At 49.0% G+C, this 24,438-nt stretch overlaps 2 protein-coding genes across 2 annotated transcripts in view; one reads left to right on the top strand and one right to left on the bottom strand.

Annotated features, from left to right (window-relative positions):
* PDIA3 (protein disulfide isomerase family A member 3) overlaps nucleotides 1–24,438 on the bottom strand; it is a 178,750-nt gene that overhangs the window by 57,674 nt on the left and 96,638 nt on the right. The window lies entirely within an intron of this gene.
* STRC (stereocilin) lies at nucleotides 894–24,315 on the top strand. Its single transcript, XM_049781698.1, has 29 exons — nucleotides 894–945; nucleotides 1,788–2,573; nucleotides 2,656–2,680; nucleotides 3,954–5,238; nucleotides 7,698–7,760; nucleotides 7,864–7,974; nucleotides 8,166–8,332; nucleotides 8,498–8,684; nucleotides 8,792–8,907; nucleotides 9,151–9,283; nucleotides 9,992–10,174; nucleotides 10,400–10,438; nucleotides 10,649–10,816; nucleotides 11,021–11,086; nucleotides 11,416–11,544; nucleotides 11,854–11,912; nucleotides 14,598–14,721; nucleotides 14,833–14,945; nucleotides 16,708–16,843; nucleotides 17,329–17,525; nucleotides 17,719–17,809; nucleotides 18,012–18,168; nucleotides 19,087–19,256; nucleotides 20,179–20,334; nucleotides 22,954–23,096; nucleotides 23,277–23,425; nucleotides 23,639–23,736; nucleotides 23,830–23,977; nucleotides 24,152–24,315. The coding sequence occupies exons 1-29, from the start codon at nucleotides 894–896 to the stop codon at nucleotides 24,235–24,237; spliced, it is 5,337 nt and encodes a 1,778-aa protein (XP_049637655.1). The 3' UTR covers nucleotides 24,238–24,315.

Here is a 24,438-nt window from a genome sequence, read left to right as displayed (position 1 = left end):
CCATATGGTCCCCCGTGCCTGCCAGGAGCTATTTCTGAGCAGACAGCCAGGAGTAACCCCTGAGCACCGCTGGGTGTGGCCCAAAAACCAAAAAAAAAAAAAAAAAAAGAATTATATGCTTCTTTTTTCTGCCTATATTGTTATATATGTGCGATATTAGAGCAGCAATTGAGTCTTACATACTTTAATACTTTCACCATCTAGAACATGGATAAATAAAAAAATTTTGGGGGGGGGCGGCATGGTGGCGCTAGAGGTAAGGTGTCTGCCTTGCCAGCGCTAGCCTAGTATGGACCTCGATTCGATCCCCCGGTGTCCCATTTGGTCCCCCAAGCCAGGAGCAACTTCTGAGCGCATAGCGAGGAGGAACCCCTGAGCGTCACTGGGTGTGGCCCAAAAACCAAAAAAAAAAAAAAAAAATTTCTGAGATGTGTGGAGAATGAGAAAATTTGGACCATACCTTGTGGTGTTCAAGGCTTATTTCTGGTTCTGTGTTTCAGGGGCTTGTATGTGATGCAGTTGTCATATTTTTTTCTACAGACATTTCCACCCATTGATTACATCCCTGGTCTCCAGTTCTATCTCCAAGTCTACTTACACCTCTTTGCATCCTCGCTTTAAGTGAAGCTCTCTCTTTGGGTTCCCCCAAAGGCCCCCTGGGATCCCCTATCATTCGTCCCTCTCACAGATACACACCTTTCTCCCCAAGCCAAGGGATCAAGTATTCAGTGGCTCAGGTGACAAACCTACTGTCAGGTTACAGATATTGTTTCCCGAAAGAGCACATTCCAGTGTCAGTGGAGACTCAGATGGCCTCCAGTGCTTCCCCTCACTTGGTGATCCCACAGAAGGTGAGAAGAGCTCTCTTCTAGTACCAGTGCTCGCCTGGAAATATGCTTCCGAGCCTCTGGGGTCTGCTGCTGCTGCTGCTGCTGTGTTGTGCAGGTGAGAGAAGCTATGAGCAAGACTGGTGGGGAGGGAGTGGTGGTTGCTAGTTAGGGGCTTAAGAATGTGGAGAGGGGCCAGAGAAAGAGCTCAGAGGGCCTGAGTACATCTCTAGCATGGGCAGGGCCCTGGGTTCTGTCCTCAGTGGCACAGTTTTCTGAGCACCACTGGAGATAGCCCTAGTAGCTCACAGCACTGCTGGGGAGGCTCCACTGCCAACTTCCTCAAAAGGAAAAGGAAAGTAGAGACTAAACACAAATGTGTAGAGGGGCAAGGAAGAGAGTTAGAGATTAGAGCCAAGGGACAATATATGGAGGTTAAAAAGGGAGAGAGAGAGAGAGAGAGAGAGAGAGAGAGAGAGAGAGAGAGAGAGAGAGAGAGAGAGAGAGAGAGAAACAGAGAGAGAGAGAGAAACAGAGAGAAACAGAGAGAGTATGTGTGTGTGAGAGAGAGAGAGGGAGAGAGAGAGAATGAGAGTGAGAGTGTGAGAGAGAATGAGAGTGAGAAAGTGAGAGAGAGAGAATGAGAGTGAGAAAGTGAGAGAGAGAAACAGAGAGAGAGAGAGAAAGTATACACACTTAATGAGCTGGAGTGAATCTTCTGAGTGCATGACACCTGGGACCTGGGATGGAGATCTGACACCACATGATCCCCCGAACAGCACTGGAAGTGACCCCTCAGCTAGGATTAGCCTCAGAGCACCATCAGTGTGGGGCCTCCCCAACAAATGTAAAAGAACAGGAACAAAAGACCTCACCAGCTCTTTCCCTTCGTCTTCATAGGGCATCTGCGCAGGCAGGGACGAACAGGGCTCTAGTGATGTCCTGTTTCTTTCCTGACAGTGACTCTGGCTCCCCAAGGGCCTCAGGCTCTGGACCCTTTCCTCTCCCTTCTGAAGTCATGGCTCTCCACCATGGACCAGGCACCCCAGGGGTCACTCAGCCGCTCCCGTTTCTCTGCATTCCTGGCCAACGTGTCCTCTTCTTTTGAGCCCAGGCGTATGGGGGAGGCTCCCGTGGGCGAGCCCCCACCGCCACTCCAGCCCCCCGCCCTGCGCCTCCACGACTTCCTCGTGATGCTGAGAGGCAGCCCAGACTGGGAACCCATGCTCGGGTTGCTGGGGGATGTGCTGGCCCTGCTGGGGCAGGAGCAGACTCCCCGGGATTTCCTGGGCCACCAGGCAGGTGTGCTGGCTGGCCTCGCAGAAGTGCTGCTGGGAGCCTTAGTTCCTGGGGGGCCACCTACTCCCACCCGGCCCCCGTGTAGCCGCGATGGGCCCCCAGACTGCGTCCTGGAGGCCGACTGGCTGCCTTCTCTGCTGCAGTTGTTGGAGGGCACCCGCTGGCAATCCCTGGTGCAGGTGCAGCCCAGCGGGGACCTCATCAATTCCACCGACCTCCACGGGAGGGAGCCAGCCCCCCTCTTGCAGGGTTTGTTGGGCTTGCTCACCCCAGTGGGTGGGTTAGGCTCCGAGGAAGCTCTCTGGGAAGGTCTCTTGCGCACCGTGGGGGCCCCCCTCTACACTGCTTTCCAGGAGGGGCTCCTCCGTGTCACCCATTCCCTGCAAGACGAGGTGTTTTCCATTCTGGGGCAGCCAGAGCCTGATGCCAGTGGGCAGTGTCAGGGAGGTGAGTATTGCTGGGCTGTCTGGACAGTGGCAGAAGGGTCGAGGTTGGGGGTAGTCTGCTTTTTTTGCTTTTTCCTTCCTAGGCAACCTGCAGCAGCTGCTCTTATGGTGAGTAAAAGAACTTTGTTCTCAGAGAAGGGGGTTAAGTGTAGGCTTTGCATATGGGAGGTCCAAGTTTAGTCCCCCAGAACTGCATGGTCCCCAGAGTACCACCAGGAGTAACCCCAAATAGAGAGCTGGGAATAGCCCTAAATTTCACTATGTGTGTGTGTGGGGGGGGGGTGTCCCAACAAATAGGAGAAGAGGAATCTGTGTGGTTTAATGAGACTGGGCTGGTGTCCCAATGGTGCCTCTTTCTGCCACATGACCTTGAGCAGATTCCATTCTCATAATAATGCTTCAGGTGCTTTCTCATAAAATATGGTTGCTCTTAGCTACTGCTGGAGAGTTATGATTAGGGATTAAGTGAGTTGCTTCTAGGAGCGTTCTTCCTTTCGGGCCCCTAAAGGGATTTGTGCCTGGCACACAGTGCTTCACGAATGTTAGGCAAGCAAGAGGGGTTTGGAAATTCCTGATTTCCATAGGTGTAATAGCCTTTGCATGTGCCTTTGCATGTGCCTTTGCATGTGGCTGGTCCTAGTTTGAATTACAGGCATTACATATGGTTCCCCCCAAGCCCTGCCAGAAGTGATCCTTGAGCACAAAGCTTGAAGTAAATTCTAAGCACTGCCAGGTGTCGTTCAAAAAGAAAAAAAGGGGGGGCCGGGCGGTGGCGCTAAAGGTAAGGTGCCTGCCTTGCCTGCGCTAGCCTAGGAGACGGACCACGGTTCGATCCCCCGGCGTCCCATATGGTCCCCCAAGCCAGGAGCGACTTCTGAGCGCATAGCCAGGAGTAACCCCTGAGCGTCACTGGGTGTGGCCCAAAAACCAAAAAAAAAAAAAAAAAAGAAAAAAAGGGAGAGAGAGAGAAGAGGGAGGAAAGAAGAGAGAGAGAGAGAGAGAGAGAGAGAGAGAGAGAGAGAGAGTTTAGATTCTTACACCTCTTACAACAGTACCAGGGCCTAGTCTGCTGTATTCAGTAGCTGGAAAGATTACCTGATATGGTTAATTGGGAGTTATAGTCTATCCCTAAAGTACAGAAGAAGAGAAAGAATAAAGGGATTAGGGGACAAGAAGGGTCTCCAACTGGGCTGGAGATCTAGCTCTCCTTGCCCTTTTCTTGGCATTTAAATCAGTAATAACTACACATTCACCAAGGACTTTCCTTTTGGAAAAGCCTATGTTATGACCCCATCTGTAGGGCTCTGGGCCAGGGTCTGAATGTGCAGTTGGAGGGAGGGCTAACTGACTAGATGCTACCTACTTCTATCTCTGCGCCCAGGGGTGTTCGACACAACCTCTCCTGGGATGTCCAGGCCTTGGGCTTTCTGTCTGGATCGCCACCCCCGCCCCCTGCCCTCCTCCAGTGCTTGAGCGCGGGCATACCTCTGCCCAGAGCTGCCCAGCCCTCAGCCCACATCAGTCCACGCCAGAGGCGAGCCATCTCCGTGGAGGCCCTCTGCGAGAACCGTACGGACCCAGCACCCCCCTACAGCATTTCCAACTTCTCCATCCACTTGCTGTGCCAGCACGCCAAGCCCGCCACCCCACAGCCCGCCACTCCACAGCCCGCCACCCCACAGCCCCCTCCCAGCATCTCAGCTGTCTGCCAGACTGCTGTATGGTATGCAGTCTCCTGGGCCCCTGGCGCCAAGGGCTGGCTCCAGGCCTGCCACGACCAGTTTCCCGAGCAGTTTCTAGAGGCCATCTGTAGCAACTTGTCCTTTGCAGCACTGTCTGGCCCCAACCGCCGCCTGGTCAAGCAACTCTGTGCTGGCCTGCTGCCACCCCCCACCAGCTGCCCTGAGGGTCTGCCCCCGGTGCCCCTCACTCCAGACATCTTCTGGGGTTGCTTCATGGAGAATGAGACTCTGTGGGCTGAGCGGCTGTGTGGGGAGACAAGCCTGCAGGCTGTGCCCCCGAGCAACCAGGCCTGGGTTCAACATGTATGCCTGGGCCCCACCCCTGATGTCACTGCCTCCCCGCCCTGCCACAGAGGACCCTGTGGGGAGCGCTGTCCGGATGGGGGAAATTTTCTGATGATGGTCTGTGCCAACGATACTATCTATGAAACCCTTGTGCCCTTCTGGCCTTGGCTGGCTGGCCAGTGCAGGATAAGTCGTGGGGGCAACGACACTTGCTTCCTAGAAGGGCTCTTGGGCCCTCTTCTGCCCTCTCTGCCACCACTGGGGCCCTCCCCTCTCTGCCTGGCCCCTGCTCCCTTTCTGCTTGGCATGCTTTCCCAGCTGCCACGCTGTCAGTCCTCTGTGCCAGCCCTTGCCCACCCCACCCGCCTCCACTATCTCCTGCGCCTGCTGACCTTCCTTCTGGGTCCTGGGGCCGGAGGGACTGAAGCCCAGGGGATGCTGGGGCAGGCCTTGATGCTCTCCAGTCTCTCAGACAACTGCTCCTTCTGGGATGCCTTCCGTCCCGAGGGCCGCCGCAGTGTGCTGCGCACAGTTGGGGAGTACCTGGAACAGGAGGAGCAAGAGGCCCTGCTGGACTTTGAACCCTCTGACAGCCAGAGCTCAGGGCTAAACAAGATGGAGCTGCTGTCCTGCTTCAGCGTGAGTGATTGGTCAGGGTGGAATTTCCTGAAACAGAGGGACGGGCCTCGGAGGGAATTCTCAGCAGGAATGGCAGTGGTTCAAACAGAGCTTGGGAGTCAGGCTTAAGTGCCCATCTTAGTTCTGTGATGCATCTTGGAAAAGCTCTTTAGCCTCCTAAGCCAGTTTTCTTCTGTGAATAGTGAGGAGGCACCACAGTCAGGGGAAGAATTCCACTAGTGACTGGGCTGAACATGATATGTGAAACATAAGTGTGCAATAAGTGTCATCTTTTTGTTGATATGGTGTATTATGTTGATTGATTCACGGATGTTAAACCATCCTTGCATTCCTGGGGTGAAACCTACTTGGTCATGGTGTATGACCTTCTTAATGAGGCATTGGATTCTATTTGCCCGAATTTTGTTTTGTTTTGTTTTGGTTATTTTTTGTTTGTTTTGTTTTGTATTGGGGTCACATCTGGCAGCACTCAGGGGTTATTCCTGGCTCTACGCTCAGAAATAGCTCCTGGCAGGCTCAGGGGACCATATGGGATGCCAGGATTCAAACTACTGTCCTTCTGCATGCAAGGAAAACTCACTGCCTCCATGCTATATCTCCAGCCCCTATTTGCTAGAATTTTGTTGAGGATCTTTGCATCTGTGTTCATCAAGGATTAAGTATTATCTTATTCTTCCTTCTGACTCAGTTCCACCCTATTTCAACTCCATAATGTAAAGGGATGGAGTTAGAGGACTCTAATTCTATTCCCAAGGAACAAAAATTAAAGAATGGCAAAAAAAAAAAAAAAAAAAAAGGAAATAGGAAAACAGGAGAGACCTGAGAAAACTTCCAAAGATTTGAATTGTAAGTTTGGCTATGTCACGAATTAGCATGGATGGACTTATGCAAGTAATTTAAGTTAGCTTTTCTGAGCTTCAATTTCTCCTCTGTAGAATGAAGAGGCTAGACCAGGGGTCTCAAACTCGCGGCCCGTGGGCTGTTTGCGGCCCTCCATACAACATTTTGTGGCCCGCTGCCGGCCTTCAAATATCGAAGTATTTGTGATTATTCGCTTACGGAATAATCGCAATAAAAATCTCATTAGTAAGAAAAAAAATCGCATTAAACATTCGCATACCCCAAGCAGTTCCATTCGGGGTATGCAAATGTTTAATGCGATTTTTTTCTTACTAATGCGATTTTTTTTCAAGTTTGTGAAAAGCAGTTTTATTAAGAGTTAGTGTGTGTCTTATCAGACACACTTTCCAAATAAAATCTGGGTATCACAGAATGCACACATACACGCACACACAAATTTACAGGGTACAGTACAAAGATGATTCTGATGATTCTCACATTTACTAAAAATCTGAAAAGGATGATCATTCATTTCTAAATTGGTTTGCGGAACGAGAGAAAAGTAGCGAACAGTCAATTAGTTTGGAATAGTAATTTAAGACTGCTTTAAAAGATAGTGATCAAATCACATATACTCTAAACTACATGGAAATGAATATCATCAAAATTTAAAAAGAGTTGAATCTAAAGACTTTCACGACACTACTAATTTTTATTTTTGGCATGAATTATTGACTTTTTCCATTAGCAGGAAAATGTGCTCTGCAAATTCTCGGAGGGCCACACGGCCACCATTAGATTTGCAGGTATAACTAACAGCTTTCTGAGCCGTGGCGCAGGCGTTGGCTGGAACACCACTGAGGCCTACTTTCTTCAAGCAGGCTTCATCAGACACTTCATTTCCAAGATATGCCACTTCTTTCCAGCTCAGGCCCATTTCTTTTCTCCATTCATCTACAACTGCTAACTTGTCTGTAACGCTGATTTCCATTTTGCAATCCAGTTTTAAGGATGAGAGTGTCTGCTTCGAACATGCCCTTTCTGAGATTAACCTGACCTCAACACCACTTTTCTTTAATAAACTTATCCCAATAGCATCTTTAACATCATAAGATTTTATTTCTTTTTGGTCTCCTGATACATAAATGCGATTTTTATTGCGAATATTTGGTAAGCGAAATCTCTTATGCGGCCCTGCCTCACCCCGACTTTGCCTCCTGCGGCCCCCAGGTAAATTGAGTTTGAGACCCCTGGGCTAGACTATTCTAGCAAATGCTTCAAATTTATTCAAGCGTCTGTGTTTTGTGCAGGGGGCTTTGTTCAGTTCTGTAGAGGGCAGACAGCTTATTTACTCTGTGTGAAGGCTGACCAAAGGCAGGGAGCAGTGAAATGGGATTAGATTATCTCAGAGTAATTTTGGTCAGATCTGTAAGAATTTATTGAGCCAGCTACAGAGATGACATGGTCCCTAGTCTAAAGAAGTTTGCTGTCTGAGAAGACACACAATTCAGCTTCAGCTGAAGAACAAGTCTGGCCAGCACAGTTAGAGGAAGGTGGCAGTCATGAGTGGGACAAAGGAGAAACTGTCTTGAATTCTTTCTTGTCTGTCTTGCCACCAGCCTGTGTTATGGGATCTGCTCCAGAGGGAGAAGAGTGTTTGGGCTCTGCAGATCCTGATGCAGGTAAATGAGAAGGGATTTGGGTAGAGAGTGATGGTTACTACCTGAAGCTCTTTCTTGGGGAAGCCATACCCTGGCCCACTATGCTTTGATCTCCTGCTCCCAGGCATACCTGCACATGCCTCCAGAAAATCTCCAGCAGGTCGTGCTTTCAGCAGAGAGAGAGGCTGCTCAGGGCTTCCTGACGCTCATGCACCGATCCTGGGCTCAGCTGCAGGTGGATACAGAGGGTCAGAATGTGTGTGAGTGTAGAGGGGGGAGGCATGGGAAGGAATCTAGAAATCCAGAAACCTTGCAGAGGGCTTACTCTAGTGGACTAAGGAACCTAAGAGAGGAGGTGAACAGGTTATCTCCAGAAAAATGAGTGTCTCCAGAACCAGCATCCATTTCTGTGCCCTCTCACCCCAGGTGCCACCATCAGAGGAGCAAGCCCTGGGCCGCCTGACGGCCCTGCTGCTACAGCGATACCCTCGCCTCACCTCCCAGCTCTTTATTGACCTGTCACCACTCATTCCCTTCTTGGCCGTCCCTGACCTGCTGCGTTTCCCACCATCCCTGCTGGCCAACGACAGTGTGTAAGGACCCTGTACCACCCTCCTGGCTCTGTCACAGCCAGTCCCCTTACTCATTCAAACTAGGAACAGTCTCCTTCCTGCCCGCTATAGCCTCATTGCAGAGAGTAGGGGCACTGCAATTTGGAATATGGCCAAGGACCCATTAAGACCCATTGCTCTCTCTAGTCTGGCTGCCATCCGGGATTACAGCCCAGAAATGAGGCCTGAGCAGAAGGAGGCGCTGGCCAGGCGACTGCTAGCCCCAGAACTGTTTGGGGAAATACCCGCCTGGTCCCAGGAGCTGCTGTGGGCAGTGCTGCCCCTGCTCCCCCACCTCCCTCTGGAGAACTTTCTGCAGCTCAGCCCTCACCAGGTGTGAGAATCCTGCCCTTGGCTTAACCACCCCATTTCTGCCGGGATGGGAGTCTGTCAGAGAGGAATGTGTCCCACAGTGACCCCAACCTACACTGACCCTACCAGATCCAGGCTCTGGAGGACAGTTGGCCAGCAGCAGGTCTTGGGCCAGGCCATGCTCGGCATGTGCTGCGCAGCTTGGTGAACCAGAGCATGGAGGATGGGGAGGAGCAGGTACGCAGGTGAGTGGGGGTGTCAGTGAGCCAGTGGGAGAGGCAGGACCAGATGCCATGGTAGTGTGGGGTCCTAGGAAGGGAGGAATAAGGGAGAAAGCAGTGGCCCTAAGTGCTGTTAAGTCCAGAGACTAGCTGGCTAATCAGAGTTCCCATGATGCCTGGTTCTGGCCAACTCCATGTGCCCACATGATCCCTACCTAGCATGAAACTGAATGGCCACCCCAAGGTCAGCCATATTCTCTCCCTCAGGCTGGGGTCTCTTGCCTGTTTCTTGACCCCTGAGGAGCTGCAGAGCCTGGTACCGTTGAATGATCCCATGGGGCCAGTGGAGCGGGGTCTTCTGGAATGTGCTGCAAATGGGACTCTCAGTCCACAAGGACGGGTAAGCTCCTGGGCACAGGTCTCCCTGGGTGTGTGTGGCAGATTCACTCAGTCATTTTAGCCAGTGAAATACGGGACATATGGGGTCTCCCGAAACCTTCACTCATGTCATGGCCACTCTTACCTATTGTTTATTTGTTTGAGGGGCCACTCCTGGCAATGCTCAGGGGTTACTCCTGGCTCTGCACTCAGGAATCACTCCTGGCAGTGCTCAGGGGATCGACCATAGGATATAACGAAGATCAAACCCGGGTTGGCAATGTGCAAGGCAGGCACCTTGCAAGCTGTGCTATCTCTCTAGTCACTCAGTCTTACCTGTTAGCATCCTTCCTGACCCTGCACTGTCTTGTCTTTGACACCCCCCAAACACACTCTTGGGCATCTCAAGTGCTGTCCAGCTTCAGACCCAGGTCCAAGCCCTGAGCCTGGCAAATCCTGATGTCGGACTGGAAAGTTTTGGGGTTTTTTTGGTTTTTGGGCCACACCTGGCGATGCTCAGGGGTTACTCCTGGCTGTCTGCTCAGAAATAGCTCCTGGCAGGCACGGGGGACCATATGGGACTCCGGGATTCGAACCAACCACCTTAGGTCCTGGATTGGCTGCTTGCAAGGCAAACACCGTTGTGCTATCTCTCCGGGCCTCGGACTAGAAAGATTTAAGGATCACTCCATATTTCCTCTCTCTAATCCCCAACTTCCTTTGCTTGCAGGTAGCCTACGAACTTTTAGGGGTGTTGCGTTCATCTGGAGGAACTGTACTGAGCCCCCCGGAATTGCGGGTCTGGGCCCCCCTCTTCCCTCAGCTGGGTCTCCGCTTCCTGCAGGAGCTGTCTGAACCACAGCTTAGAGCCCTGCTTCCAGCCCTGCAGGGAACCAGTGTCACCCCTGCCCAGGTGGGCTTCTCATGCCCTCCGCTCCCTGAACTTTATTAAGAGAATGAATCTGAAGTCTCTTTCACTGTTCCAAAGAGGCCTCCCTGTCCCTCTTCTCAGAGCAAGAGCAGCTCTGAGCCAAGATGGCCATTTTGGGTGGACAGAGGTAGCAAACAGTTTGGGGAGGGGGGCATGCCTTGGCTCCTGGGATCTGAGTGTTGTGTGTCCTGTCCCATTTGGTCTTAGGCTGTCCTGCTCCTTGGACGGCTTCTCCCTCGTCATGATGTGAGTAGCAGCAAGTTTGCCACATCTCCTTGAGGTTTCTCACCCACTTTATTTGACTATCATGTCTGATCCTTTCTCAGTTCCCCTTTCCCCCACCCAACCCTTTCCTTCACACCCACCCAACCCCTTCCTTTCTGCTCCACTGTGATTTTTGTCTTCCCTTCCACCCTGACATTCTTCTTCGGGCCTCTTGTCATTCTTGTTCTCCAGCTGTCCCTTGAAGAACTCTGCTCCTTGCACCCTCTGCTGCCAGGCCTCAGCTCCCAGACACTCAAGGCCATCCCTAGGAGAGTGCTAGTGGGGGCATGCTCCTGCCTGGCCCCTGAACTGTCGCGCCTCTCAGCTTGCCAGACAGCAGCTCTGCTGCAGACCTTTCGTGTAAGTCAGTAGTGGGTGTGGGTTGTGAGGGCAGCACTCAGGGAAAGGGACACAGAGACACAGTTTCTGCTTGGGAGAGCATCTTTTCTCCAAAGAAAGCCTCCCCTCCCACCCAACATACTTACATGAATACTCATACATACATGTACATAGACACATGAATACTCACACATACATCCACACATACTACTACTTCTCATGCAGATAAAAGATGGAGCTAAAACAGTGGGTACAGCAGGGGCTGGTGCAGCTGTGTGTCTCCCTGGTCAGGTATGTGTGGGATCTCCCAGTTAAGGTCCTCCCCACATCATAGGCAGGTTTTGTAGACCTGTGCTGCCTCCTCTTCTCCCTGGTGGTCCAGAGAGTTCAGCTTCACTCTGTGCCTAGGTGCAGGTGCAGGTCAGCAGGCCTTACACTGGGGTGGAAGGATTGCATTCCAGCAGGAATCCCAATAGCAGCAGCTTTTGATGGAATGGTGGGAGGGCTCTCAGGCTTGATTCGAAGCAGAGACCTGCCAGCCCATGCCCCTCCTAGCTTTGGTCCCTTCTTCTCTGAGGGCTGAAGCTTCCATCACTGCACTGCCACCCCCATCCCACTAGCAGCCTGTCTCCACCACCTGGCCAGACTGCCTGCTCCCCCTGCTCCCTCTAAAGCTGCTGCAAGTGGACTCTGCAGCTCTCTTGGCTGATCGAAGGCGTTACCGGCAGTTGCTCTGGTCGGAGCAGCAGGTAACTATTCATTCCTCACCCGGAATATGTTCCTCTCCCCTCACCCGGAATACGTTCCTCTTCTCTCACCCTCCTGGTACCTAAAGCATGCCATTTATCTAGGATCCCCTATAGTGCGATTTACTTTGCTCCTTCTTCCTTCTCCCTATTCCTTCCCATTGTCCCCCACTCATCTATTTAGGACTACAGAACCGTAGGAGACTGGTAGAGGCCCACAGACTCAGAGGCAGGAGTGGGTTCAAGGTGGGACTCTGGGCCGTGTCTCTGCTCTGGCTTCTGGGAAGTGTTCCCTCTTTCTTTCTCTCACAGTCACAGTTTCTCTGGAAGAAGATGCAGGTACCCACCAACTGGACCCTCAGGAATCTGCAGTGAGTAACTTGTGTTGAGCAGTGAGATTAAATCCACTCCCATGTTCTGAGTGTTCTCTTTGTGTCAGGCACAGTGTAATCCCTGTGGGATGTCTAGGGATGGACATCACATACATGGTCTGAGCTTGGACTAGTTCTTCTGGTTCAGGGGTCTCAAACTCGCGGCCCTCCGTACAACATTTTGTGGCCCGTGGCCGGCCTTCAAATATCGCAGTATTCGCAATTATTCGCTTACTGAATAATCACAAAAAAATTGCATTAGTGGGCCGGGCTGTGGCGCTAAAGGTAAGGTGCCTGCCTTGCCTGCGCTAGCCTCGGACGGACGGACCGCGGTTCGATCCCCCGGCGTCCCATATGGTCCCCCAAGCCAGGAGTGACTTCTGAGCGCATAGCCAGGAGTAACCCCTGAGCGTCACCGGGTGTGGCCCAAAAAAAAAAAAAATTGCATTAGTAAGAAAAAAATTGCATTAAATATTCGCAGACCCCGAGCAGTTCTGTTTGGGGTATGCGAATGTTTAATGTGATTTTTTTCTTACTAATGCGATTTTTTATTGCGAATATTCGGTAAGCGAAGTCCCTTATGCGGCCCTGCCTCACCCCAACTTTGCCTCCTGCGGCCCCCAGGTAAATTGAGTTTGAGACCCCTGTTCTAGTTCCTTCTCTCCTTACCCTCATGTTCTTCTTACAAGAGCACACACCCTTTCCCCTCACCCCTCCAACTCATTCTTTTTTTTTTTTTTTTGGTTTTTGGGCCACACCCAGTGACGCTCAGGGGTTACTTCTGGCTATGCGCTCAGAAGTCGCTCCTGGCTTGGGGGACCATATGGGACACCGGGGGATCAAACCGCGGTTCGTCCTAGGCTAGCGCTAGCAAGGCAGACACCTTACCTCTAGCGCCACCGCCCGGCCCCTCCAACTCATTCTAATTGAGCTAAAGGATTCAGAAAACTTGAGTTCAGGTTCCAGGCCACCACCTATTTGTGATCTTGGGAAAATCTATTAGTTTAAGTTTCTGTTTTTCTTCTGTAGGATAAAAATTAAAAATGATACCTGCAGGTCCAGAGCAATAGGGCATTTCTTTTACGCATAGCTGACCTGGGTTTAATCCCTGGTACCCTATTGTGGTTCCCCCAAGCACTGCCAAGAGTAATTCCCAAGTGCAGAGCCAGGAATAAGCACTGAGCACCACTGTATGTGCCCTCCACAAAGATGCCAGCACCATAAGTAGTTGTGGAGAATACATTATCTAAGATACAAAAGGTAGGGGCCGGGCGGTGGCGTTAGAGGTAAGGTGCCTGCCTTGCCTGCGCTAGCCTAGGACGGACCTCGGTTCGATCCCCCGGAGTCCCATGTGGTCCCCCAAGCCAGGAGCAACTTCTGAGTGCATAGCCAGGAGTAACCCCTGAGCGTCAAACGGGTGTGGCCCAAAAACCAAAAAAAAAAAAAAAAAAAGATACAAAAGGTACTTAACACAGTACATGACCCAGTGTAAATTTTCAATAGACATTTGCCATTATTAATTTAATTCAAAATGACTTTTTTTTTTTTTTGGTTTTTGGGCCACACCCAGAGGTGCTCAGGGGTTACTCCTGGCTCTCTGCTCAGAAATAGCTCCTGGCAGGCACGGGGGACCATATGGGACACCGGGATTCGAACCAACCACCTTAGGTTCTGGATTGGCTGCTTGCAAGGCAAGCACCACTGTGCTATCTCTCCGGGCCCAATTCAAAATGACTTTCTTAGCCACCAGTTAAGCAGCACTCTGTATCACTTTACCTACTGCCACAAAACCCACAGGCCTCACAGTCCAATGCATGATTTTAGAGCCAGTGTATATACTTTGCATGTGGAAGGACCCAACAGCACATGATTTCCTGAACAATGCCATGAGTAGCCCCTGAGCACTGTTTGGGTGTGGCCCCAAGGCAAAAACTATTTAATAAGTTTTAATAGGGATTAAGTCATTTACCTTGCATGCAGCTGACCCTGGTTCAATCCCCAGCACCACACATGGTTTCTTGAGCCCTTCCAGGGGTGATCGCTGAGCACAGAGCTCGGAGGAAATTCTGATCACAGCCAGGTGTAGCTTCAAACCTACCTTCCCCCAAATAAAATGAAACAAATAAGCGCATGGTTTTTGTGCTCCTTTACCACATTTCTAGCAGAACAATGCTGAGAATGTTGGTTCATTAAGTTTTTTGTTTGTTTTTTACTTTTTGGGCCACACCCTGTGATGCTCAGGGGTTGCACCTGACTATGCACTCAGAAATCACTCCTGGTTCGGGGGACCATATGGGACACCGGGGGATCGAACCAAGGTCTGTCCTAGATTGGCTGCATGCAAGGCAAATGCCCAACCGCTGCGCCACCACGCTGGCCCCGCCTCATTCAATTTTTATGTTTCTTGTCTGATAAGCAGCAATAATGCTTGAACCGAGGGCTGCAACTTGTACATTGCATGTGTGAGGTCTTGACCTTCATCCATAGCACTTCATGTCTCCATAAGGACCAAGATTCCTCCCTCCAAAAAGTTCTGGGGTGGGCCAATGAGAATATCTATGGAAAAGCATTTCTGAAAGTCTAAATAACCACAGATGAACATCTCTACCTGTGGTATGTGATAATATCAAGGACAGACAGGCTGTGGCATGTATTGAATGAGAATCTGCCCACTTCTATTCATAGGGGTCTGGGAACCCTGGCAGGCGGCATGTCTTGCGAGTATCTGCAGCAGATCAATCTGATGGCAGACTTTCTTGAAGTGATTCACATGATCTATCAACTGCCCACTGGGGTTCGAGGGAGCCTGGTGAGAGCTGTATTTAAGCAGGAGTGGGAGCAGGGAAGTGGCACTCTGGCTATAGAACCTAGCTCCCATGTTCAGTTCTGTCCTGACCTTTCCTCCCACCCTATTCTACAGAGAGCTTGTATCTGGGCGGAGCTACAAAGGAGACTGGCAATGCCAGAGCCAGAGCCAGCAACCCTGGGGCCAGAACTGAGTGAGCTAGACACCAGGCTCCTTCTGGACTTACCGTAAGTGCCACAGCTGGAGATACCAAATCCTCAGGAAGCTCAACCTTGGATAGAGCTGACTCAGGGAAGCATCCCCAAGATGATGGTTTTTCTGTCTGGTTGCTCCCTTACATCAGTCATAATCCCAAATAGAGGATTTTATTCAAAGTTGCTTTCTGTACTGATGAGAGAACTTCCAGAACATGGGACAGCAGAAGGGAGAACATGGAGACAGACACAACATGCATTCTTTTTTTTGGGGTGGGGGAGTGGTCACACCTGGCAATGTTCAGGGGTTATTCTGGGCTTTGCACTCAGAAACCGCTCCTGAATCGGCTGCATGCAAGGCAAACAAACGCCCTACTGCTGTGCTATCTCTCTGGCCCTTAACCTAGTTCATATAATTGACTTTATTTAAGGGTAACTTCCAAGCAGTGTTCACTTGTGACCTGGAGGCTACACCCAGTGGTGCTTGTCTAACTCCTGAATGGCTTAATGTTTGATCCAGTGGTGCCTCAATGCAACCCTGGCATAGCTTTGGTGTTCAGGCTTACTTGGGCAGTGCTCAGCAGACCACACAATGCTGGTGTTTGAGCTCAGTTCCTGTCCCTTACTAGAGTATGTTTTCCCCCCAGACACTAGTCTGTTTACATTAATGGAGATGAAGTATCTCTCATACTAATCTGGCCTGGGAAATACTGTGTTAAATGAGGGTGATAGTGGGACAGAGCAATAGTTCATCATGTAGGACATTTGACTTGCCACATGACGGACTTGGATTTGTTTTGCAGCAACCCATTTGACCCCCAAGCTCTCTCCAGTGTGATCCCTGAGTGTAGAGCCAGGAGTAAGCACAGAGCACAGTTGCCTGTGGAACAAAAACAAAACAAGCAAAAAATACACACATAAATGAGGGCGACAGTAGTCCAATTCTATCCTAGATGTTTAAAATCTGCGTAGGGCACTAGAGAAAATGTATAAAAATTTGATAAATGCCTTCAAATACTTGGGGAGCTATCACATATATAATGAATCAATATGTTATTATTTATTTGTTCATTTATTTTTTAAATAGTGCTGGCAATTGAACCCAGGAGTCTTGAATGCAAGATGTATTGAGCCTCCTACCTGGCCTGGTTTGCTTTTAAGTGGTTCCATTTGGACTAGGACTGTTGCATGGAAATCGGAATTTTTTTTTCACAATATAATGAAAGATACTGGGTAGTAAATTCCCAGACATCAGAGCTAATCAAGTCTAGACAGGATGGCCTCAGAGCAGGAGTGTGGTAGAGAAAATTTAGTCAGGGAGAGGGGATGGTTGAACCTCAATCTCTTTCTAACCCAGAGATCCAGGAGTTTCTGTTCTCTCACTTGGACTTGTGGGCTTATCCCACAGAGCCTCTGTCCATCCCACTGTGATCAGAGTTGGAAAAGGGTGCTGTCTTTCTTGGGTTAAGGTAAACAGCATTTGACTTACTAGTACCTTTTTTTATTGTTTTGTTTTAGGTTTGATTTTTTATCACAACCGATGGTGTTCAGGGCTTCCTCGTGGCTCTGTGTTCAGTACTCACTTCTGGTGGGGCTTTGGGGACCAGATGGGGTGCTGGGGATCAAACCTGAATTGGCCAACTCCAGCCTAACTTCTTTGAAGCCCTTTCCATAGGTTTTGACTCTTGTGCTAGTGGACCTTGTTCCAGAATTGATAACCTCTTTGAGGAATGTATTCTGTGTTTCCTCTCAGCCTTGCTCGGTTCTGAGGACCTTTGCTGTCAAACTGTTGCAGGGTCCGGTTGATGGACAGACTGTCCAACGAATCTGTTATGTTGGTCTTGGAACTGATACAAGGGGCTCCAGAGCAGCTACTAACCCTGACCCCACTGCACCGGACAGCTCTGGCGGAGAAAGTACTACAGAACCTGGTGAGAACCCACCTGATCAGACCCAGACTCAGAGCTGCCTGCTACCTGTGCAATTCTTTTTTGTTTGTTTGTTTGTGAGCCACACCCCATGGTGCTCAGAGATTACTCTTATCTTTGTGTTCACCAATCAGTTCTGGCCGACTAGGGGGAACCATATGAGATGCTGGCGATTGCTGGCGATTGAATCTGGGTTGGCGGCATGCAAGGCAAATGTCCCTATCACTCCAGCCCCACCTGTGCAATTCTTATCCCAAATCCAATAACTACCTCTGCATCCTACACCTTGAAAATCTGTGTCAATACCTTGGATTCTACGCCACCGTCTATGCATCTTCTCTTATCTGTGCTCATTGTATAACAAAAAGTTATTGATGACAGTGAATGGCAGAAGGTGTTGAACTGGGAACTGGAGGGAGGAAAAGTCAAGGGTTTGGCTCAGTGTCTGAGTTGAAGGCACATCTTCCCAAGCTCATGCTCCTGTCTAGGCTCCAAGGGAGACAGCAATCTCAAGGCAAGTGCTGGAGGCATTGGGTCCCTTGGTTGGATTCCTGGGTATCGAGAGCATACGGCGGATCCCCCTCCAAGTCCTACTGGCTCAACTCAACCAATGGCAGGCCTTCTGCTTAGGAGAACCATTTGCTACTGAGCTGGGCTGGCTGCTGTCCCACGAGGCTGTTCTTGGGTATGGACCTCCTGGCACTTGTGTTTCTAACTCATCTTTCCCCATGTCTTAACCACCATCCTTAGTGGCTGCCCAGTCACTGAGCTTGAGGTTCCCGAGCCTGGAGCCCCCTATCCTAGCATGTCCTCTTTCACCTTCCTTTTTCCTCAGTTTTCTCAGCGCCTCAGTCCTTGATGTTCTTCCTGTCCCCCAGGAAACCAGAGTTGTGGAGCCAGGATGAAGTAGAGCAAGCTGGACGCCTAGTATTCACTCTGTCTACTGAGGCACTTTCCTTGATCCCTAGGGTGAGGTGATGAAAATAGGGAGGGAGTAAGCACAGAAAGGGACCCATTGAGCCGGCTCTGAGAAGCTAAGGACAAGGAGGTTGAAGGCAGTAGATGTGTAGCCCATGTCTGGAGGAAAAGGCCAGAAAAGAGAGGGGGCTCTGGAATTATACCGTTTGCAGCTTTCCTGGTCTCCCCACCTTCCCTCTGCTTTGTCCTGTAGGAAGCCTTGGGCCCCGAGACCCTGGAACGACTCCTAGAGAAGCAGCAGAACTGGGAGCAGAGCCAAGTTGGACAGATGTGTGGGGGGCCCCAGCTCACTTCCAAGAAAACGGCCCTGGTTGCTGGGATGGTGCGACCTGCTTTGGAGGATCTGCCAGGTGAAGCAGCCCTAACTGTGTACATCTAGCCAGAGGCTGTCCAACTGTGGAGTTGGAAGTCTGGGTTTATGGCCTGCTGTACCCTTCTCCCTGCACTTGGTATGTCTAATCTAAAAAACTCAGAGGTTAGAGGCTTACAGGCTTCTTTTAACTTGAGGAAATTAGAAACCATAGCTTTTTCTTTAAATTTTTTTTAAGTTCAGAAGTCTCCTTTTCTCTTGCTCCAGCTGACTCATCGCTAGGCCTTGCTAAAATAAATGTGCAGCTATCTGCTAGGAAGATGTTGAAGGAGGCTAAGAATCTGGAGACTATACTTGCTCTGTCTGTCATGAAATCCCTGTGCTTGCCTGAGGAGAGGCTCAAAGGGGCCAGAAAGATCCTGGTTTGAATCTGCAGAACTACCTCTAGTAGAGCACTACTGGGGTCACTGCTGAGCACAGAGAAAAGGAATAGTTACTGCTGTGCCCCAAAGGAACAAAACAAAACTAAAAACAAAACAAAACAAAAACAAATCAATGGGGCCAGAGTGCATGTTTGGCATGAAGACACAGACTCCATCCCTGGTAATTCTCCTGAATACTGCCAGGAGTGACCCTAGAGCACTGCCAAGTACTGGGCCAAGTGTAGTTTCCACACAAACTCCAGCCTCATCAGATGTGGCCCTAGGAACAAACAGACAACTAAGAGCAGACATCATCTTAATTTTTTAGGCAATTTTGCTCAGCATTTCATCTAAAAGCTGAGTTTTGTCATCTCTTCCTCTAATATCCCAACTCCTATAAATCTCTCACTACAATAATCTCTCTATCCGTACCCCAGTGGTCCACACTGCCCCATCCTGCGCAGGTTAGAGGATGACTCTATCTTCAGATATCTCCCAGCATGCTTTAACCTCCTGACCCTGCCGTTCCCTTTCAGAACCCGTGCCAAATTGTGCAGATGTGCGAGGCACATTTCCCGCAGCCTGGTCTGCAACCCAGATTGCAGAGATGGAGCTCTCAGATTTTGAGGACTGCCTGGCACTGTTTTCAGTGGACAAAGGACTTGGACCTGAGGAACTCCGGGCAGCGATGAGCAAGGCAAAGCAGGTTATTGCAGGAGAGCTGATTTTGATTTGGAGATAGAGAAACATGAAGAAATTGGATGGTATGGTATGGAACAGAAAACAGAGAGCTAGGGGAGGAGTAAAAAAATAGGTGCTAGAAAAAAAAGCTAGAAAAACCTGAGCAGAAAGTAAAAAAGGACAAATATTGAAGACAGAAAGTTAGTGCAAGGGATTGAAGGATTAGAGAAATGATTACCAGGGCCCGGAAAGATAGCACAGCAGTGTTTGCCTTGCAAGCAGCCGATCCAGGACCTAAGGTGGTTGGTTCGAATCCCAGTGTCCCATATGGTCCCCCGTGCCTACCAGGAGCTATTTCTGAGCAGATAGCCAGGAGTAACCCCTGAGCACCCCTGGGTGTGGCCCAAAAACCAAAAAAAAAAGAGAAATGATTATCAAACTTATCAAAAATAATTATCAAACTTATCAAAGAAACTTATTAAAATCAGCTAGGAAGCTTGGATGTGGCTCAGTGTTAGAGCACATGCTTTACACTATACGGTAATAAAAAATGAGATAGATCTCAGCACTATAAAATAATAATTCTAACAATAATCATAGGAGAGCAGAGATGTTTTTAAATCCTGATGCCAAAGCCATACCATTTAGCTAAATTAACTGAAGAACTTCTGGGAAGAGGGTCTAGGTATCTATATTCTAGCAAGATCCTGGATGCACATAAGTTTAGGAACAGGTCTGCCTTCTTTTCTACCGAGACTATGACCTTTCGGCAATGCCTTAGTCAGAGGAAACTTCATGAAATCCTTTCATTTTACAGTTGAGGAAACGAAAGAGAATGAGAGTGATTTGCTAGTTACACAGCTAAGCTTATAGGCACAATGAATACCTGTGCTCTAACTCCTTTTCCAGTCCTTTTTCTATTTACACTGGTCCTCTCTTTCCCCTAGTTGTGGGGTCCCCCTCGGGGATTTCGTCCTGAGCAGATCCTGCAGCTGGGTCGGCTCTTAATAGGCCTAGGAGAACGAGAGCTGCAGGAGCTGATGCTGGTGGACTGGGGAGTGCTGAGTACACTGGGCCAGATAGACAGCTGGAACTCAGGCCAGGTAATCCCTTTATCCTCCTCAACCACTTCCAAATGAGCATCCCATGGTGAAAGGTGCTGGGTCATTCAAAACTCAAGGAATATTAAACTATGGCCTATCTGGAGTCTTTTGAAGGGGATCACTCCTGGCAGGCTTGGGGAACAGTACAACGTGCTGACGATGGAATCTAGGGACCAAATCTGATCAACTGCAAGACAGGCATTTTACCTGCTGTACTACCTCTTTGAACCCACATGGTGTCTGTTTAAGGCGATGGTTTTATTTACATGGGTTATGAAATGATTATCACCATCTTCTCATATTAAAGCAAAAAATGAAAACAAATAAGAGTAGGAAGAAAAATGTTTTGTCCTTTTGATTAAAACTTTTAAGATTTCAAAAAAAAAAGGGGGGGGGGGCCCGGAGAGATAGCACAGCAGTGTTCGCCTTGCAAGCAGCCGATCCAGGACCAACGGTGGTTGGTTCGAATCCCGGTGTCCCATATGGTCCCCCGTGCCTGCCAGGAGCGATTTCTGAGCATAGAGCCAGGAGTAACCCCTGAGCACCGCCGCCGGGTGTTGCCAAAAAAAAAAAAAAAAAAACTTTTAAGATTTCCTTGTTTGCTTGCTTTTGTTTTGGGGCCCCATCAGGCTGTGCTTGAGCTTACTCTTATCAGGATTGACTCATAATAAATTTCTTCTATCATACGGCAATATTAGCTATTGTATATCACATCTATCGTACTCATTTATCTTATAATTAGAAGCTTCTACCTTTAATCACCTTCCTCCAGTTTTCCCTTCCAACTACATCATCCACTAAAAATGTTTCATTTTTCTATGAGATTGTTCAGTTAGTTTTTTTTTTTGGCTTGTTGTTATGTTTTTGTTTCCAGATTCTACATATAGTGAAATCATGCAGTATTTATTTACTTTGTCTTACTTATTTCACTTAGCATAACACCTTCAGGGCTCATTTATGTTGTCACATGGCTCTCTTCTTATTTTTTTGGAGGGAGGCATACCTGGTAGTGCTTGGGGATTACTACTGGCTCAATGCTGGTACTCAGGGAACCACATAGTACTAAGAGTTGAACTAGGGTCTTTGGATGCTCACGCAGCCTTTTGCACTATCTCCCCAGACCCAGAAATTTCTTCTTCTTCTTCTTCTTCTTTTTTTTCTTTTTTTGGTTTTTCTTTTTTTTTTTTTTTTTTTTTGGTTTTTGGGCCACACCCAGTAACGCTCAGGGGTTACTCCTGGCTATGTGCTCAGAAGTTGCTCCTGGCTTGGGGGACCATATGGGACACCGGGGGATCGAACCGCGGTCCGTCCAAGGTTAGCGCAGGCAAGGCAGGCACCTTACCTTTAGCGCCACCGCCCGGCCCCCTTTTTTTGGTTTTTCAGGCCACACCCATTTGATGCTCAGGGGTTACTCCTGGATAAGCACTCAGAAATTGCCCCTGGCTTGGGGGGACCATATGGGACGCCGGGGGATTGAACAGCGGTCCTTCCATGGCTAGCACTTGCAAGGCAGACACCTTACCTCTAGCGCCACCTCACCAGCCCTGAAATTTCTTATTTTTATGACAATAATATTCTATTATATACACATACATGTGTATTATCCATTAATCCATCAATATCAGTTCTTATGCATGTTTTGGCAATTGTAAATAGCACAACTATGAACATGAGATGCAGAAATCTTTTTGAGTTAATATTCTCCCCCCTTTGATATATTTTGAGAATTGCTGGGTTATATGGAAATTCTATTTTTAATAGCAAGAGAATGCTATTAAAGAATGCTCCTTGCTGTTTTCCTTATAGTTCCTTATATTCACAGCAACAGTACACATAGGGCCTAGGATTTTGGGAGTGTGTGTGTGTTTGTGTGCATGTTTTCTTAATGCTTATAGTAGCATTTGTTGTCTTTTTGATAATGATCAAAAGGAAGAAGGTTCTATTTATTGTGGTTTTGATTTACATCTCCGTAATAACTAGTATTGCTGAGCATCTTTTTATGTACTTGTAGACTAGCCATTTTCGTTTTTCTTTATTTTGGTTCTAGAAATCGGAACACCTCATAAAACCAGTATCTCACACATGTAAGGCATGTCTCCCACTTATATCCTCATTCCCAACTTTTGCAGTGCCAGGGGCCAAACCCAGGACCTATAATTTGTTGCTTCTTTTGTCTTGATACTAGTAATAATAGTCTTGAGGATTGTCCTTAACTCACTGAGGTCCTGGACAAATAATTCTTCCTGCCTCTTGCTGGAGGCCTCCTCTTTTTCTGTACCCTTAAGTGAATGTATAATCTTCCCTATGGTTCTTCGAACTTGACATTTTAATTAGGAAAGGATAATCAAGTAACACTTGCTACTTCACTATTCAGTTTCCCATCCATTAATCTTTGGTTTGGTTTTGTGGCCACATCAGTTAATAGTCAAGAGTTACTCCTGTCCTGCACTCAGAAATTATTCCTGGTGGGGCTTTAGTAACCATATGAGATGCCAGGGATCAAATCCAGATCAACCAAGTACAAAACAAGCACCCTACCTGCTGTCTATCACTCCAGCCAATCCCCTTCATTAATCTTGCTTCACTTCTCTTCTTGCTCTATGCACTCTCCCACCCCAGCTCCGGGTAGTGGTCTCCAGTTTCCTGCGGCAGAGTGGTCGGCATGTGAGCCACCTGGACTTCCTTCATTTGACTGCTCTGGGCTATACCCTGTGTGGACTTCGGCCAGAGGAGCTACAGCATATCAACAGCTGGGAGTTTAGGTTGCCTGTGATGGGGTGTGAAGATGGTGGTACAGAGGCAAAGTGGGGCTTTCTGAGGAAAGCATGGTGAAGGGATGGTCCCACAAAAGAAGGGCAATCACTGGAAGCCAGCTTTGCCCAACTCCTATGACCACAGACCTATCTCCAGTTGAATCCTCCCTTCTCCCCTTCCTTCTACAGCCAAGCAGCCCTGTTCCTTGGCAACTTGCATCTCCAGTGCTCTGAGGAACAGCTGGAGGTTCTGGCCCAGCTCCTAGTTCTGCCTGGAGGGTTTGGCCCAGTGAGTGACTGGGGGCCTGAGATCTTCACTGAAATTGGCACAATTGCAGGTAGGGAAGCTGGACTACTGCCAGTGCTAATGTCAGGGACTGGAACTGTACTATGGGCGGAATGATCTGGAATTCTTTAGTTGGGAGTGGAGAAGGTATTTAGGTAAGAAGCCAATTGTGTATTGGGAAGACACTGCACTCTGGCTGTTTGAAGAGAAGGGAGCAGGCTAGTTTAAGACAATGTCTGAATGCCTCTCCCACTTGCTTCAACAGCTGGGATCCCAGATCTGGCTCTTTCAGCACTGCTACGGGAGCAAATCCAGGGACTTACCCCTCTTGCTGTTTCTGTCATCCCTGCTCCTAAATTTGCTGTAAGTATTGCTGGACCCGGGTAAGCCAGTCAAAGCAAGCCAGTGCATAACATGGGTATCTGTGTATGTGCCAATTCTGACTCCCTTCCCTAGGTGGTGTTCAACCCAGTGCAGCTATCCAGTCTTACCAGTGTCCAGGCGGCAGCTGTCACTCCTGAGCAGATGGCTTTTCTGAGTCCTGAGCAGCGGCAAGCAGTGGCATGGGCCCAACATGAAGGGATGGAGAGCCCAGAACAGCTGGGTAAGTTGCATTTCATAACCCTCTGGCTCAAGAGCCAGAGGCTATCTCTTAATTGGCTCTTAGAACCTACCCAGGAATATCCCTGGAGGATAGGTCCACAGAGAGATAGTACCAAAGTCTCAGGTGCTCCTGGGAAGGATGTGGGATGCTCCCTCATACCCTGTCTCATGATAGGCCGAAGCAAAGCCTGGGGCCTCCAGTGGTCACGATCCTTCTGGGCCCTCGCATTGACCAACTGCTTTCTCAGCAACCTGCTATGAGACTGTCGGGGAGAACTTGCTCTGAGATTGTTGGGAAGAAAACCTTATGTCATAATGAATAAAAAAAATCTTAAGTCATACTGACTGAAGTGCAAGTGGATGTGTTTTCTACTAATTCTTCAGAAGTTGCTGCAGAAATATAAAATGCAATGTTTTCCATCTACATGAGAATTAGTGTTCCTGGCATGTCACTTCTAGAAT

This window comes from Suncus etruscus, chromosome 10, assembly GCF_024139225.1.
Source record: "Suncus etruscus isolate mSunEtr1 chromosome 10, mSunEtr1.pri.cur, whole genome shotgun sequence".
NCBI lineage: Eukaryota > Metazoa > Chordata > Mammalia > Eulipotyphla > Soricidae > Suncus > Suncus etruscus.
This window is presented reverse-complemented; position numbering and strand designations above follow the sequence as displayed.